Here is an 18,922-nt window from a genome sequence, read left to right as displayed (position 1 = left end):
TCTTTACAAGTTTAATCCTGTGTCACTACTGACCATAGGACATCAATTAACTGAAAATGAAAAACAGGAGCACACGGTTAATGGCACCATTCTGTCTCATCATCCCTTTTGCTGGGAGCCTCCTTAATAATAGACAAGCTATGCTACCTTAACTGGACTTTATGTTTTACAAAAAATAAATTAAAAAAGAGATTGTCTTAATGGATGCTGCTGGCTATCGTTATCTGATACTTACAGGGCCTTGTCATAAAGTTGCCTAATGCAAGATGGGAACTGGTTTGACCTTTTCACTATGCCTTCATAACTATTTAAGATTATGAACAGTAAATTCCATAGTTACTTCATAAACCTCTATCATTTGCAAAAAAGAAAAAGGAAGACCTGGACACTAATGGTACCAATAAGAAATTTTAGTCAGTACCAAATGTCTGAGATGCTATAATCAAGAAAGTTTATACATCTCTTGGGATCCCTAGGGTGGCGCAGCAGGTTTGGCGCCTGCCTTTGGCCCAGGGCGTGATCCTGGAGACCCGGGATCGAGTCCCGCGTCGGGCTCCCAGTGCATGGAGCCTGCTTCTCCCTCTGCCTGTGTCTCTGCCTCTCTCTCTCTCTCTGTGACTATCATAAATAAATAAAAATTAAAAAAAAAAAAAAAGTTTATACATCTCTTACCAAGGATGAAGAAAAGGAAAGAAAAGTCCCTAGGAATCAGGGAGCTTATTCCTAAGGGACTTAAAACATTACAAGTACCTTGGAGAAATTTTCTGAGCCTCAAGGATCTTGTGTCTGCCTATTATCGGCCTCTATTCCCAGCACAAGCAGTGAGGTTCTCAGCATGGTCATTTATCTGTCTCCATTCCATACAGAGATAGCATCATTTCAGTTCCCATATTCACATACAAAAATATTCACATACAAAAAGCAAGAGAATATTATAACCTTAACATTATGATAGTGATTGGTGTCTGAGAATCTCACATTGCTGCTGAGAACAATTAAAAAGGACAATGAAATAAAAAGGAAATACCATCCTCAACTCAATCCTCAGTGAAATGCCCAATGAATCTTGCTCAAATAATAATGACAATCCTTCATCCTGTTCATTTTAAATCTCTGAGTTAAGGGATCTCTGGGTGGCTCAGCGGTTTTAGCGCCTGCCTTTGGCCCAGGGCGCGATCCTGGAGTCCTGTGATCGAGTCCCACGTCAGGCTCCCGGCATGGATCCTGCTTCTCTCTCTGCCTCTCTCTCTCTCTATCATAAATAAATAAAAATAAATCTTTAAAAAAAAATCTCTGAGTTAAGAATGATCATATATATAAATGCACTGACAACTGAATGTAAAAATCGCTCTTCCTTTTTGCCTTTCTATAGAGATTAGCATGTGCTCGCTTCAGCAACACATATACTATCGAGATTAGCAGGCCATTGGCTTGGAAGGTAAAATGAGACCTACCAATCTCTAATGAAAGGAAAAAAGGAAGAGAGATTTATGGTTTGCAAGATATCAGGCAGCTTAGAGAGTAAGCTCTTGATGCTCCTATTGAACAACAAAAAATACCCAAAGTGGTCCAAACATCTGATACCTTTGGAACCAGAATCTCTAAAATAATCTGGGACTGTTAGGTCTGGCCAAATAATTTAGAAGGAAAAAAGAAGGGGAAGGAGAAAACTATTTACCATTTACTGAGTATTCATCATGTGCTGGGTGTTCTGTGCTACATGTTTTACCCTTCTCATTCAGTTCACTGAATCTTCATAGTAAAACAAGGTAAAAAAAAATAAATAAATAAATAAAACAACAAGGTAGTTGCTACTTTTGCCCATTTTAGACATAATGAAACTGAGATTCAAAAGGTTAAGTAGCTTATTCAAGAATCCACAGTGTCAACAATGACATTCAGGCAAGCTGTGACTCCAGAGCCTGCTCTCCCAAGCCCTCCACCACAAGGCCTCCACCAGAATAGGTCAGTTCACAGACCCTGCTGGCTGGGTCCCTGGTCATAGAAAGCCAAGAGCAATATTACAAGCCTTACAGAAGTATTTCTCCAAGTACAGTCACGACCACATGTATCAGAAACACCTGCAAACTCAGGTTCTTGGGCCTCTCTCAAAACTGAATCACTTTCTAGGAATGGAGCCTAAGAAAGTGTTTTGTTATATTAGTTTCAAAAACTTCTCAATATTGATCAAAGAAACAAGATACAAATAAATGGGAAGACAGCCCATGTTCATGGATCAGAAGAATTAATATAGTGAAAATGAAAATGTCTGTAATACCCAAAACCACCTATAGATTCAATGCAATCCCTACCAAAATTCCAATGGCACTTTTTACAGAAATAGTAAAAACAATCCTAAATTTCGTATGGAACCATAAAAGACTCTGAACAATCAAAGCAATCCTGAGGAGAAAAAAAAAAAAGTGGGACGCATCACACTTCCTAATTACAAACTATAATACAAAGATACAGTAATAAAAACAGTACAGTATTAACAATTAACATTAAGACAACATTAAAACATTAACAACATTGAAACAGACAAATGAAACAGAATCAGTAGTCCAGAAATAAATCCATGAATATATGGTCAACCAGTATTTAACAAGGGAGCCAAGATGACTCAATATGGAAAGGATAGTCTCTTCACTAAATGGTGCTGGGAAAACTTGATATTCACATATAGAAAATTAAATGGGACCCTATCTTACATCATCATTCATAAAAATTAAGCCAAAATGGATTAAAAACTTAAATATAAGACCCCAAACTGTAAAACCACTGGACCTAGATCAAATTAAAAAGGTTCTATACAACAAAAGAAACAATCAACGAAATCAAAAGGGCAACCTACAGAATGGAAGAAAATATTTGCAAATTATGTATCTAATAAGGGTTTCATATCCAAAATATATAAAGAACTCCTATAACTAAAGAGCAAAAAAACCTGATTTTTAAAAATGGACTGGAATAGACATTTTTCCAAAGAAGACTTAGATATGGCCAACAGGTACTTAAAAAGGTGCACTCATCAGCAAGGTAATGTAAATCAAAATATCATATCACCTCACCCCTATTAGAATGGCTATTATCAAGAAGACAAGAGATAACAAGTACTGGCAAGGATGTACAGAGAAAAGGGAACCCTTGTGCAAAGCTGGTGGGAATGTAAATTGATACAATCACTATGGAGGATCTGCAAAAAATTAAAAATAGAACTACCACATGATGCAGCAATTCCACTTATGGGTATTTATCCAAAGGAAATGAAATCAGTACCTTGAAAAGATATCTGCATCCCCACATTTACTGCAGCATTATTCAAATAGCCAAGACATGGAAACATGTCTATCAACAAATGATGGAGACAGAAAATGCCGTATTATTCAGCCATAAGAATAAAGGAAATTCTGTCACTTGAAACATGACAGATGAACCTGGAGGACATTATGCTAAATGACATAAGCCAAACACAAACAGACAAATACTACATGAACTGACTTATATGTGGAATCTTTAAAAAAAAGAAGACAGTTTCCATTAGCTGTTTTCTTCCCTGTGTAGGGGCCATACTCTTACCTCTTTGTCTATTTCATGATTTTTTTAAATAAGCATTTAACATTTTAAATAATATTATGCACAACTCTGTATATCAGATACCACCCGACCCAGGGTGGTTGTTTTATTTGTTGCTGTTTTCATTGTTACTAAAGTACTCTGGTAAATTCTGTATTCTTTCTTGTGTTTAGCCTTTTTGGTTAGCTTAGTAGTCTGTTAGTGATTGGCAAGAAATAACCTGAAATATCTTTAACCCTAAGGCTCCTGGTGTTTGCTGAAGGTTCTGTATGTATGTTGGGGCATGCCTTCAATGCCTAGGCAGGCAGTAGACCTCTGCCTCAGTTTTCACTGTCTGCTTACTCAAGACATCAACATGAGGCAGGGATGAAAGTATAAAACCTGTCAAGTCTTCCCTAGCATGCCACAGCCCTGCCCCTTGGGCTAGCTTCTAGCTTCCCAGGAATACACTGGAGCTTTTCAAAGTTCCCTATGAATATCTCATTCCCCAGCTTTTCTGCTTAATTTCTTTAGTCAGCGTCTTGTTTGCCCCAACCATTATTGCAGCCTCAGGCAGCTGTGAGGTTAAATGATTGCTGATAACTGTTTACAAGAAACACCCCAGGAAAAAGCTTTTTCACTGGACAAAATGTGAGTCATCTCAAATAAAGACAACTCTTGTGTGTGAAGGGTTCCAGGGAACTGCCACATAACCCACATGAGGACAATTCTCTGGAAAAGGGACTCTAAAGGAGTTCCAACTCTGTTTTGCCTCCTCCCCTGGCTGCCAGGGTTAGTTTTTACTATGACTGTAAGTTATTAGGTTTAAGGCTACTGCAGAACTGGGGAAGTTGGAATGGAATAGGACATACTAAGACACCATGAAGCTTAGGACATGACATAGACATATTAACATATCACAAAGCTTACTGTTTCTATTGAGATGCAACCATTTTTTTAAGAATAAATGCTCCCCAGATTGTTGTGTACCTTTGGTTTAGAAAAAGTGGATTCTGACAATTTTTGCTAGTATACTCAAGGAGCAGGTTTTGAAGGTCTGTACTCTGTTATTCCTGCTGACATCCATCACATAAGTTTTGTTTTTATTTCCATCATTATCCATCACAAATTTTCTGCGTCCATTGTGATTTCCTCTTTAATCCATAAATGAATTAGAAGTACACTGCTTAAATTTTAACAAACAAACAAAAATTTTAACAAACATACTGGAATATTCTAGTCATCTTTTTTGTGTTGACTTATAGCTTAATTCCAGTATGTTCGATACCATGCTCTATATGATTTCAATACTTTGTTGAAATTTGCTATAATGCCCAGCATATGGCCATTTGGTAATTATTCTGCGAGTTCAATGTTCTTAAAAAAAAATTATATTCCAAAGTTTCTAGCTCCAATGCTCTATTTCTGTAACATAGGCTAAATCTGATTTAGTCGTTCAAATCTTCACTACTCTTATTGATTTTAATTGCTTGTTCTATCAGTTTGAGAGAAGTATGTTAAAAACCTATTTCTCCTCATAGTTCTTTCAATGTTGAGATTATGTTATTGAGTGTTTACAAGTTTTAAATTGTTATGTTGTTTTATGTTCCCAATGGGTTTAAAATTGTATTAAGAAATGTCCATCTTATCTCAAGTAATGGTGCTTATCTTAAAGTATACTTTGACCATTATTTAGCGTACCTTTCCAAAAGTGAAACTTCTACGCATTTTCATGTATTATCTCATATACTCACAATGCCATTATAAGATAGTCATTATTTTACATCAGTTCACAGGTAAGGAAACTAGGCTCTGAGAAGTTCTCTTCCCAGTGTCACTAAGACAGCAAGAGACTTGGGATTCAAACCAGATCTCTTCTAGACCAGGGCCAGCTCTTACCACCTCACTGTATTTCCTCTTTTTTTTTTTTTTTCTTATTTACTCGTTTTTTTTTTTGTTTTCTTTGTGGGGTTTTGGCGCCTATTTGGCTGCGATCGTTGAATTAATCACTTTTATTTATTCGCCAGATCTGGCTCCCCCTCCTCTTATCCATAATAATATTTAAAAAATCCCTTGTAAAGAGTGAGAGAGAGAGAGAGCAGAGGCTGGGTGCGGGCAGGGAGAGGGAAACGGATCCAGGGGGGGGGGGGCTCAATCCCAGGACCCTGAGATCATGACCTGAGCTGACGGAAGATGCTTAACCCACTGAGCCACCCGGGTGCCTCTAGACCTGCATATTTCTGAAAAGTATTCCATCACTTCATAGACACAGAAGAAGACTATATTTTAAACTTAACACATTTACAATAAACAAACCAGGCTTGGGGGAGGGGGGAGCTTCTATTAAAAGGATCAGGTGATATTTATAATCTTCATTTCATTGTAAGCTGTTTTCTGTAACCATTTTGAACTAACAAATACAAGTAAACTATTTTTATGAAAACCCATGCATTTGGGCAACCCAGGTGGCTCAGCGGTTAAGCGCCATCAACTTCAGCCCAGGGTGTGATCCTGGGGACCCGGGATCGAGTCCCACATCGGGCTCCCTGTGTGGAGCCTGCTTCTCCCTCTGCCTGGGTCTCTGCCTCTCTCTCTCTGTGTCTCTCATGAATAAATAAATAAAATCTTTAAATTAAAAAAAAAAAAAACTCATGCATTTCTTCGAACAAATTACTAAGCATCTATATGTGAAGATCTATCCAATTTATAGAGATTCTCTAATACATATGGTAAATGTCTTAGCAAAAACTAAGGAAAACATAACACAGAGCAAACAAAACAGAAATACTGATAGAAGAAGCAAAACGAAGAGAATGAAGTTCACACATAGTTTCAGAAGAAGGTGCTCAAAAGTAATGAACAAAGGGACAAATTTGGTGGAGGTGGGGAGGCCTGGGAAGTTAAGTGCGAATCGTGCCACAGTTAAATATGGAATATAGTTCTGTTTTCTTATGATCAGCTGCTGGCACACAGAAAGCTGTGCATCAGCAATATTTACCAAAAAGAAAAAAAATAAGATTGAAAATGCAAATTTAAAAATAACAAAACAGATAAGAAAATGATAAAAGTAAAGGGGGACTACTCAAGATGAAGATACTAAGAGTGTAACAGTCTACAAAGAGCTACACAAAGTTTCCAAAGAGCCTCTAAACCCTAAAACACTCATAAAAGAGGGCGACATGATCACAGGTTTTTCAAATGTCCACAAAGTTGAGACAAACCAGTTAGTTCTCCTCGAGTCCTCAGAGAGAAGAAATGATTTAGTATTGCAGAACACCACTCTTAACAACTTCATTACCTTACAACATGATGATTTTCAGAGGTCTGCTTTTAAATAAGGTGTCTTATTGTCGGTCACTGGCCTCACAGCACAGGGTAATTTATAAAAAGGAATAACATGGTGTGCTCTAGCAAAACAATGGTGTGATGGACCTTCCTAATTGCAGGGCTGAATGCAAACACAGACTGTACAGAATTAGAACAAGGATCCTAAACTCACATGTCTATAAGGGCAAAGCCACTTTTTTTTTTTAAGATTATATTTATTCATGAGAGACACAGAGAGAGAGGCAGAGACACAGGCAGAGAAGAGAAGCAGGCTCCATGCAAGGAGCCTGATGCAGGACTTGATCTGGGGAATCCAGGATCACACCCTGAGTCAAAGGCAAACGCTCAACTGCTGAGCCACCCAGGGGTCCCGGGGCAAAGCCACTTTTAAAGGAAAAAGTTCTCTGGACATCAAAACACAGACTGCATATGAAACACACAAGAATATTCTTTCCTTATTCAAAGCGATATGCTTCCATTTTCCTTAGACCATGTGGAACCTTTCACTGTTTCACAATTGTTAGAAATGGTGACAGAAAGTTCTCTGCTATGAGAGAATGAACATCGCAACTCCTCTGACCAGTGGCAGGTAACACTCCTAGTGGAGGAGACAACGAAATGGGAAATAGTTTGGCAGGCTGAAAATGACAGGCTTCATTGAAAAGATAACTATTACTTGGTATGCTATTGCATAATAAAATATATTTACTTACGGCTAGTTCTTCACATAAAGTTCCTAAAACCCTTGGCATTTCCTGAGTGACAGAAGTTCCAGAGAAGCATCTTTTGTTATCCTAATAGCCCCCTTCAAACATAAAGATTTACTTTACTACTGAAATGATTCTCAATGGGCCCCTAGATAGCTTTAGGATAGGGGCTGGTTGCCAGAAGAACCAACTTTCAGACCCCACCCCTCAACCTCCAAGGAGGGGAGACAGGCTGGAGATTGAGCTAATCACCAACTGACAAAGATTGAATCAATCCTGCCTATGTAATGGTAACTCCATAAACCCTCTAAATGATGGCGTTCTGAAGGCTTCCAGGTTGGTGAACACATGGAGGTACTGGGAGGATAGTGTGCCTAGAGATGGTATGGAAGTGTGGCATCCCTTCCCCCATACCTTGGTCCATACATCTCTTCCATTTGGCTATTCCTGAGTTGTATCCTTTATAATAAACCAATAATAGTAAGTAAATTGTTTTCCCTGACTTTCTGCGAGATATTATAGCATATTACTGAACTTGAGTAGGGCACAGCTGGTTGGTCAGAAGTGCAGGTGCAATCTGGGACTGCCACTGGTATCTGAAGGGGGGCCGTCTTGTGAGACTGGGCCCTTACGCTGTCTGGTCTGCACTAACTTCAGGTAGTGTCATAACTGAACTGAATCATAGGACACCAGGTGGCTCCCACAGAGAACCAGAGAACTGCTTAGTGTGGAAAAACCCATGCATCTGGTGTCAGCGTATAGTAATAAAACCAGAGAAGACTGAATTGTTCTGGTATTATAAAGACAGCACTTTATACTTGGCTTTTGACAATTTTTGCCAGATTGCCTTTTCCAAAAGTTCAGATTTTACACAAATCTCTGGATATTAACCCTTGGCTCAAAAACCAACCAAACAAAAAAGCTTTGAAACATGGTACAGGACAAATAAACCTACTTCTGATCAGCTGCCAATCTGAAACCTTTGGTCTTAATGGCCCTCCAGCCAACCCATAAAATTATAATTGTTTTTTCAACTGAGCTCCTAAAAAAGAGTGAGTCTCAGTGGTTCAAGGTCATCCTCCTTAAAAACTAAAGCCCACTGTGCCCATATAGTGGACTACATACATGGCCATAAATTCCTCCTCTCCCTATATCCACGTCTCCTTGCCCTGAAGCTGGAAGTGCCCTCTCAGCTGGGACTTGCTTCGGACAATGGAAGTGAGAAAGTATGACACAAGCAAAGGTTCAAAAGATGCTTTTGCATTGAAGCTTGTCCTCTCTTGCTGCTCTCAGAAGTCGTGCCACTGTGTGATGAAGTTCAGACTAGCTTACTGGAAAAAAGAAGCGACATGAATAGAGGCCCCAGTTGTCCCAGTCATGGCATCTAAACCAACGAGCCCAGCAGATCTGCCAACTGACACATGACACAACACTGAGACCAGCCAAGCCAGACAGGATCAAAAGATCTCCCAGCTGACCGAGAATTATGAGCTCAATAAATGGCTGTTAGTTTGAGTGACTCATTTTAAGATGAGTGATTACAAGAAAAGATAACTGATAAGATGCTGCAATATCTCAGTGCTATGTGTGCCACAATGCCACTATAAAATGCCACTGGTTATGATGGAATTCAGAGGGCCTTTCCTCAAGAGAAAAGGCTCTTATGGTCCAATCACTACCAGTCCTATTAGTATTATTAATGCTAAGTGTCTTACATATTCTGGTCGCCTGTATTAGCCCTATGCTGACAAAATCATCAAGCTGCAGAGTCTGATAGCTTTCTCATTTGCCCAAGGTGTCAGCTTCTATTTTCCTTGATCCTCTAGGATCACTCACTGTAAAAACTCCCCTTAGGGGGAGAACTGTCAGCAAAGAGCCACATACTTGGAGCTAGAGGGGAGACTGAAATTCTCTTAAGGAAAAGTTAAAGTACCTGAAAGGATATACACTTGCTTGTGGGTCAAGGGAAGGCCAAGGGAAGGCCAACTGACAAAGTCCAGGATCTCCTTAGAAGATACCACAGAATGGGTGTACTACAGAAACTTAGGGGGGAAATTTTTTTTTAACTAAAAGCAAGCAATTTAGTAAACTCCCAATCACCCAGAGGACATTATTACTTCCTAGTGCATACTCAAAGATAAAACAGTTGCAAGATATTCACCTGATAGCTCAACTGAATGAGTAAACTTGCTGTACAGAATAAACACTATAAAAGTTAGAGGTAACTTTCAAAATTCATGGCCTCTGTGCTATATTCATAAATCTACTGCTTGTTTTTCTGAAAGAAACTAAGACACCAGAGATAACTGGTATTTGAATTTCTCTAAATTCACAGAAATAAAACAGTATCATCTGTACTCAGAGGAAGTAGTTCTCTTTCCATTTTTCTCTTGGACCACATGGGTCCATGGGTTAAAGCGAGAAAACCCTTAGCTCCACTCAAAGAGGCCTCAAGTCAGAAAAGTATTAGTTTAAAAGTAGGGGTACCTCAGGACTATTTTGTTTCACTACTCTGCAGTCTGGAGTATTTCAAACTCATAGTTTATAACACATCTTAGTATCTGGTATGTCAAATCTCAGTGCTCTTCTTTTTTTTTTAAGATTTAGTTATTTATTTATGAGAGAGAGAGAGAGAGAAAGAGGCAGAGACACAGGAGGAGGGAGAAGCAGGCTCCATGCCAGGAGCCCGACATGGGACTCGATCCCAGGACTCCAGGATCACGCGGATCGCGCCCTGGGCCAAAGGCAGGCACTAAACCGCTGAGCCACCCAGGGATCCCCTCTCAGTGCTCTTCTAATTTTTTTCTAAGCTACTGACATCATTCTTTGAGGAAATGTGGGGGTAAGAAAGTCACCTTATATTTAGGAGCCCTAACACTTGGACACATATATTGTTACCATGCCAGGAGGACTGCTCTGCCTTAGAGAAAGGTACACCTATGCATTATGTACTTCAATCCATCTCTGTTAGGGTATCAATTATCAGAAATTCTTCTCAGATCCTAGAAATAAACTGACGACCTTAGCTTCAGGGTTTTTCCTCTGTCTAGATAGGTATTTCAACACATAACCAAGACATGACAACTCTTTGATGTCCAAATCTAAAATGGCAACTTCCCACATATTCTCTCCTTTGCCCAGATGAGGACATAACTAAAGAAGAGATGCACTCCCCTGAACGATAGCACCCTTGATATTGGAGCTTAACGAATGCTTTAGAAATCCAAAAAAGCAACTTCCCTTTTCTGAGCACTTTCTCTTGAGTATTCCTCCTAGGGTGTTCCTTTTCATTTTTTAAACTGTTGTGTTCTACATCAGAGAAATTTGCTAATTTCCTAATCCCTGCCCCTGCCACTCACTTCTTCCCCTTTGCCTCACTCCCAATTTACTAGTGCCTACACTAAAAGACCAGCTTAATCAATGCCTTTGTATCCCATCTGTTCAGTGGTGGCAGTCAAGACCAATATGGACTTTGTGTTGTATCATGATCCCCCCTGCTGACAAGAGGAGGCTCACCAGCAAGAGTAGGAAAAGAGACCCAAGAACATTTCCTGAATGTTCCCTGTGTGCCAGGCATTTGGCTGGACACTTTCAAGTACGTAGCTTGTTTACCACCTCTGTAATTTTCTTCAGTCCCTGATGGCATTCACAAGGAATACTGTGCATGAGCAAACAATGAATCATTTTCTCTGGCTATCATTTTGCTGAGAATCACCTACATCCCACTTCTGGCAGATTTAATTCGTTTTACAAGTATATGCCCCAAATTTGGGATGGACTCCGTTTTTGTATATGTTGTGTGTATATAAATCCCAATACCTCTCTATCCCAACTTCTCCCTCATGAGCCATCTGAAAACCCAAGGGTTTTAAATGTAACAAAAGCTTTTAAAAAAGAATGGCAATCCTATGCAAAATTTAGACACTGACATTTTTTTTTAATTTTTAAAATTTATTTATGATAGTCACACAGAGAGAGAGAGAGAGAGAGAGAGGCAGAGACATAGGCAGAGGGAGAAGCAGGCTCCATGCACCGGGAGCCCGACGTGGGATTCGATCCCGGGTCTCCAGGATCGCGCCCTGGGCCAAAGGCAGGCGCCAAACCGCTGCGCCACCCAGGGATCCCGACACTGACATTTTTAAAACCTTTCCCTTTTAACTTTACCCTTTTATACAACTTCAAAAAAGTAATATTTTAGCTAACCTTGTGACAATGTCACTGGTTTTCTAATTATTGACCAGAAGTAAATAATTTTAACCAACCCACTGATTTCCTATGATGATAAATTTTAAACTGACTTTGCGCATGCCTCTGTGTGTATGATCATTCTTCTTTACAAAGATAGTGTCTTTTTTACTGAATAAACTGGACACATAACACTGTGTAAGTTTAAAGTGTACAGTATGTGGCAGCTTGGGTGGCTCAGCAGTTTAGCGCCACCTTCGGCCCAGGGCGTGATCCTGGAGTCCTGGGATCAAGTCCCAGGTCAGGTTCCCTACATGGAGCCAGCTTCTCCCTCTGCCTGTGCTCTGGCTCTGTGTCTCTCTCATGAATAAATAAATAAAATCTTAAAAAAAAAAAATAAAGTGTACAGTATGTTACATTTATACAGTGTAATGTGATTGCCAATGTAACATCACATTACATAATTATAGTACAATATTATTATCTATATTCATTATACTTTTTAGGTCTCTACAGCATATTTACTACTTGTTACAAATTTGTACCCTTAAACACCACCACCAATCTTACACCCTACATCATTCCCTGGTAACCACTGTTTTACTTAAAAAAAGAAAAAAAAAAGAAAAAAACAGATTTAACTTTTTTAGATTCTACATATAAGTTAAATCATATAGTACTTGACTTTCTCTGACTTGCATACCATACTTGCTCAAGGTCCATCCAAGCTGTTGCAAATGGCAGGCTATCCTGCTTTCTCATGGATGAATAATATTTCATTATGTATATGCACCACATTTTTTTTTCCATTCATCTGTTGATAGGCATCTGGGTTGATCCCATATCTTGGCCATTGTGAATAATGCTGTAATAAACATAGAAGTACATACATCTCCTCAAAATCCTATTGTCATTTCCTCTGGGTATATATCCAGAGGTGGAGTTGCTGGATCATATGGTAGATCTATTTTTAATTATTTTAGAAACTTCCATATTATTTTCCATGGTGGCTGAACTGATTTAAATTTCTACCAACAACGTATAAAGGTTCCCTTTTTACTACATCCTCGCCACATCTTTTGTCTCTTGTCTTCTCAATGACAGCCATTTTAACAGGTGTGAGGTGGTATCTCATTGTGGTTTTGATTTGCATCTCCCTGATGATGAGTGATGTGAGCATCTTTTTATGTACCTACCTGTTGGCCATTTTGATGTCCTCTTTGCAAAAATGCCTATTTAGTTAATCTGCCCATATTCTAATCAGATTATTTTTTTGTTGCTAAATTGACTGAGTTCCTTATTTATTTTGGAATGTTCTGTATGTCTGTTAAGTCCATTTGTTCTAAAATGTGGTTCAATTCTAAAGTTTCCCTATTGATTTCCTATCTATCTATTGCTGCCAGTGGGATATTTAGGTCTTTTACTATTATTCTATTATCTATCGACTTATACCTCATGAGCTCTTAGTATTTGCTTAATAGATTTTAGTGCTTGGGTATTGGAACTGTATATATTCACAAATGTTCTATCTTCTTGATGTATGGATTCATTTATCATTTCATAATGACCTCCTTGTCTCTTGTTATCCTTTTTGACTTGGAGTCTATTTTGTCTGATACAGGTATTGCTCACCTTTGACTCCCACCTGCTTGGAGTACATCTTCCATCCTTTTACTTTGAGTCTGTAGGTGTCCTTAGAGCTGAAATAAGTCTCCTGTATGCAGCATTTGGTTGAGTTTTATGCTTTGTTTTTTATCCATTCAGCCACTCTGTGCCCTGTGATTGGTGGGTTCAATCCATTTAAGTTTCAGGTGATTCTTGACATGTAGGATTTACTACTGCCATTTTATCTTTTGCCTTCCCACTGTTTATTTTTCCTTCTGTTTCTACCTTTGTAAGTTGGTGGTTTTCCATAGTGATTTGCTCAGTTTCCCCTCTTCTTTATGTTTCATGTCTATGCTCTACATATTTGCTTAGTGGTTACCAGGAGGATTACAAAGAACATCTTATAAAGTAGTCATTTTTTTCTGCTGATAGCAATTTATTGTGATCTGCCCATAAAGATTCCACCCTTTTTATTCTTCAGTATTTTTGATGTCACAATTATCTTTTCATGCTGTGATTTTGCTACCAAGTTGTAGTAGCTATAATTATTTTTAAAGCTTTTCCTTTAACCTTTATACTATAATTAAGAGTTTAATATACTATTCTAAAAGAGAATTACAGTGTTCTAATTCTGATTGTCCATTTACCACCTTAATTAGAGTTTTGTATACTTTCATCTTCCCATTTCACCTTGAAGAGCTCCTTGCAACATATCTTGTAAGGCAGATCTTGTGGTGGTTAAAGTACTCTCTGTTTTGGTTTGCCTGGGAAAGCCTTTATCCTTCCGTCATATCTGAAGGATAACTTTGCCAGATATTGAGAGGCAGTTTTCATCTTTTAATATTTTGAAAAAGTCATTCTACTTTTCCCAAGTTGTAGAGTTTCTGCTGAGAAATCTGCTGATAGCCTAATGCAGGTTCCTTTGTAGGTTATTATCTCCTCCCACCCCCAGCTGCTTTTAAAATTCTTTACCATTTACTTTCGACAGTTTAGATATAGTGTGTCTTAAACAAAGTCTTTTTACAATGAGGTAAGTGTTTTATTACCTTTGTGGACTTGTCTGTCCAGTTCCTTCCCCAAGTTTGGGAAGTTCTCAGTTATCATTTCTTTAATATGCTCCACTTCCTTCTCTCTCTTGTCCCTCTGGTAAACCCAATCATCTAATATTGACTCTCCTAATGGAATCTGATGGTTCTCATAGGGTTTCTCTACTTTCTTAAAATCTTAGTTCTCTCTCCTCTTCCACCTGAACCATTTCTAGATTCCTATCTTCCGGCTTGTTAATTCTCTCTTTCATCTGATCTGCTCTATTTTCAATGCTTTGTAAATGCATTCTTCATTTCACGTATTGAGTTTTTCAGCTCCAGAGTTTGGTTCTTCTTTAGAATTCTTTAGAATTTCAATCTCTTTGGTAAAGTACTCCTTCTATTCATTAATTTTATTCCCGAGATCATTATATTGCCTTTATTAAGTTTTCTTGTAGCTTGTTGAATTTCATCATAATAGCTAGTTTGAATTATGTATCAGATTGCAATATTTTGTGTGTATTTCCTTTTGTGATACCATATTACCATGATTTTTCATGGTTGGTTTTATAAAAAGTGCCTCTGCCACAGTATCTGGAGCAGCAAATACCTTTCTTTGTTATGTAAAAATCTTGTTTACTTTGATTCCAACAGTTTTAACAGGTTGGTAATTGGAAGCCTTCCTTTTCTCTTCCAGAAGGTGGTGCTGCAGCACAAGTTTTTGGTTTTTCTTACCAGAGCGGACTCCCCACTGCTGAAAGCTGTGCATTTAAAAGGGGGGAGAGGGGGTGGCACCACAGTGGAAGGTGGTATGTGCTTAGCACCTGGGACTTTGGGTATGGCCCATGACCAGGTAGTAGGATCCTCAAGTAGGGGGTTCCCAGAGCTCTGTGGGCAATCCTTTTACAAATATCCCCTGGGGCAGATAGCAGGAAATACTTTCCTTCAGTTCCATGCCTGCCTTCTTCCTTTCCCTTTCCTTCCCCAGTCACTGTGCTTTCTGAGAGAAAGCAACAGGTTCTCCTCTGGCTCTGTAGCAGGCGCCTTCACCCTCCACCTCCTCTGCCACAAGGGTGGTGCTGGCTCCCTATCAGACCTGTCCCAGCAGCCTCTGCTGCCATTCCCCTTACTCCATGGCCTCCTCCAACATATAATCCACTCTCTTTTGGGTACACACACAAATGAATCTCTTGGATGTCCTGATGTGCTATACAAAGGTGCTTTTTTTGCTTTGTTTTGTTATGGATGTCTGATTAGTTGTAAATGGAAGGCAAGAGAAAAAATGGAATGAGGCAGGCCACTGTGATTCTGACATCACTCTATTGGTGTCTTTTTATATTTAAGAATTTCTCTTTTTTTCATGTTATATTTTATTGGTTGGTATTTACAAAACAACTTTGAATTTTAAAAGATCGTTGTCTTTTATTCCTATGTGCAAATTTCCCCAGTATTTCACTAGCCATTTCCTGAGAACTTACAGGTACTACACTAGTGACATGAAGATAAACAAACAGGGGTCACCAGTCTCAAGCAACTCTGTCTAATGGGGAAAGCACAGGTAAATAAGTAAAATTTAATGTTTTTGGTGTTATAATATGTGCATAGTTCAAGTATAATACAAAAACATATCATTTCCGGGCCCCAGAAGATGGTCATCTCCATCTGGAAAGCTCCCCGTCGAAGTCACCCAAACCAACTCATCATACCTGTTAAACCTGTTCCTTCCTTATGTGATCCTCTACAGCTCCAGAGCCCCATAATCCTAGCAATCAACAGGCTGGAAACCTTCTAGTCATTAACTGGTCCTTCTTCCATGCTGGACTCTCAAGAGCCATGCAGTTCACCAAGCTGATCTATTATGTCTCAATAATGTCTTTTTTTAGGACTCTTCACTCTCTCTGTCTTACTTTCATCTTTATTACTCTTACCTAAATGAACCCTCTCCTAGCGAGTTGCCTGCTTTTGGTTCTCCCGTTTTACACCATGCTAGCAGAATTCTCTGCAGGAAGCAAGATCTTTCCAAAAAACAGCACTTGAAATTCTCTACAATCTACCCCCTACCTTTTCAACTTAGGTTTCCAGCTGCCAGTCTCTTTCATACACTCTGTGGTCCAGATGAACTATATTTACATAACAGTATCACAAATACCCTAACTTCCAACCTTTCTCAGGAGGTTCTTATTAAAAACTATAGCTTCCAACCTTTAAGATTCCAATTAAATGGTGACTTTGCTGAGAAGTTTTACCCTGTTTCTCCCCTTCTGGAAAAAAACTGCATTCTCTTTTGAATTCTCCCAGCAATTAATTTGTGCCTCTATTCTTTTTACTAATATTATCTTCCTAATAGAATGCATTTTTAAAAGTAGGCCATCTCAGGACACCTGGGTGGCTCAGTGGTTGAGCATCTGCTTTGGCTTGGCGGGTGATCCCAGGTTCCAGGATGGAGTCCTGCATTAAGTCCTACAGGGAGCCTGCTTCTCCCTCTGTCTGTGTCTCTCATGCATGAATAAATAAAATCATTAAAGAAAAAAAAAAAAAAGAATAGGCCCATCTCTTGCCCCAAAAAGCCAACATGTGTATGTAGTGAGTAACTGATAAGCCCTTTTTAAATACATTAATGCCTGTTTTACTTTTCGGTCAAACATAGATCCAAGTAGAGTATCTTAATAAGCTGGATGGCTCACCTGATTTCCAGAGGGAATTGTGCATTTGTGACCAGGAAACTAGAGATTTTACACTCATGGAGTAGTTTCAAAAACCTATTGATTTCTGGGTACATGATGGGTTCTCCCACAAGGGACAATGCACAGTGCTTTACCATCATTGCTTCTTCAAAACGTTCTTCTTTGACACCTGGTACTCCTGGAGAACACAGTGAAAAGGAACAAGCTCAGTAAGCGTTGGGAAAAACTTTTATTTTTCTTAAAAGTTTTTAATTTTTCTTAACGGTTCTTTAGTTATAGATGGCAAATTCATTTTTTATACCATTCAAATAATACAAAACCACAGCCAGGAAGAGGAAAAAGCTAGAATTAGTAAATCAGAAAAATCAGCAATCTCATCCTTGGTTTTAATACTAATTAAATTACATGAATATAAGCAGACAAACCAAATTTTGTTAGCTAATTATCTGGAATGCAGAATATATTACTTTCCATAATTTGCTTAGTTCTGTATTCTTTCATGTTGGTTTAAGAAAATGAACTCAAATGTTTACTACAGATAAGTGGATAAACAAAATTTAGTATAAATGGGCAAAGGAATATTATTTAGCTTTGCAAAAGGAATGTGATGCTATCAGGTGACAAATGGATGAATCTATGCTAAGTGAAAAGAGCCCAACACATAGGGACAACTGTATGAATTCCCTTATTTGAGGTACCTAGAATTGGCTAATTCAAACAGAAAGAAAATAGAAAGTTACCAGAGGCTGGGAAGAGGGAGAAACAAGATTTGTTTTTTCTTGGGTACAGAACTTCTGTTAGGGATGATGACAAAGTTCTGAAAATGGGTAGTGGTGACAATTGCACAATATTAAGAATGTACCTTAGTACATTCAGTAATGACACTGATCAGTGACACTGATCAGTAAGGACACTGATCATACATCTTAAAAATGGCTGCACTGGTAAATATTGTGTTATATATATTTTACCACAATAAAAATATGAGGGGAAGAAGCTGAACTCGGTATAAGGAAAAGCCTCTTCTTATCTCCTTCATTCCACAAGGATTCTGAATTGTGAAACTAAATGGAGTTGGTTCAAAACCATATAAGAAACAAAAAGAAACCTGAATTTATCACCATTGGCTGCACGTTGGAATCGCCTGAGTGTCAAAAACTAGGTCCAATGCCAAAGATTCTACTTAAGTGAGTGTAAACCAGGATGATGGGACCTTCTAAAACTCAAGTGACACTAACGTGCAGCCGAGGTGGAACATCACTGCATAAATCAGAAGTCCCCAAATCTGTTTGCACATTGGAATCACCTGGGAAATCTTAACTCTTCCAAATTCCAGGCCCCAGCACAGACCAATTAAACCACAATCCTGGGAGAGAAGCACAGTAATCAGTAGTTTCAGAAGCTCCCCAGGTGGTTCCAATATGCCAACAAGTTTGGGGACCACCAGCACACACCACAGGTTCTTGCCCCTCACCACACCTTGGAACTACCCAAAGCACTTTTAAAAATCCCAATGTCAAAAAAAAAAAAAAAAAAAAATTCCCAATGTCCAAGTGGTATCCCAAACCAATGAAGTCAAAAACCTCTGGGGACGGGACTCAGGCATTTTTTTAAAACACTTCCCATTCGTTTTCAGTGTGCAGAATGGGTTGAGAACTGCTCTCAATTCAAATGTACAAGGCACTCATAACAGTCCCTCAATCTAAGACAGAATTTGGAAGACTTGGAAAGAGTATAAAAAGGGAAATAAAAATATATCTTCTTTATTTCTGATATTTCTATCAACTAACTCTAAGTTCTTTACAAAGCATATAGTCTCTTCACAGATTCCTTG

At 38.7% G+C, this 18,922-nt stretch overlaps 1 protein-coding gene across 5 annotated transcripts in view; it reads right to left on the bottom strand.

Annotated features, from left to right (window-relative positions):
- The window catches only part of LOC479708 (S-adenosyl-L-methionine-dependent tRNA 4-demethylwyosine synthase TYW1), a 245,697-nt gene that overhangs the window by 120,522 nt on the left and 106,253 nt on the right, over window positions 1-18,922 (bottom strand). For all 5 annotated transcript variants that reach the window (XM_038539010.1, XM_038539005.1, XM_038539006.1 and 2 more), the window contains exon 12: window positions 17,089-17,266. In XM_038539010.1, coding sequence (XP_038394938.1) covers window positions 17,089-17,266 — 178 coding nt within the window. The remainder of the gene's footprint in view (window positions 1-17,088; window positions 17,267-18,922) is intronic.

This window comes from Canis lupus, chromosome 6, assembly GCF_011100685.1.
Source record: "Canis lupus familiaris isolate Mischka breed German Shepherd chromosome 6, alternate assembly UU_Cfam_GSD_1.0, whole genome shotgun sequence".
NCBI classification, from domain to species: domain Eukaryota; kingdom Metazoa; phylum Chordata; class Mammalia; order Carnivora; family Canidae; genus Canis; species Canis lupus.
This window is presented reverse-complemented; position numbering and strand designations above follow the sequence as displayed.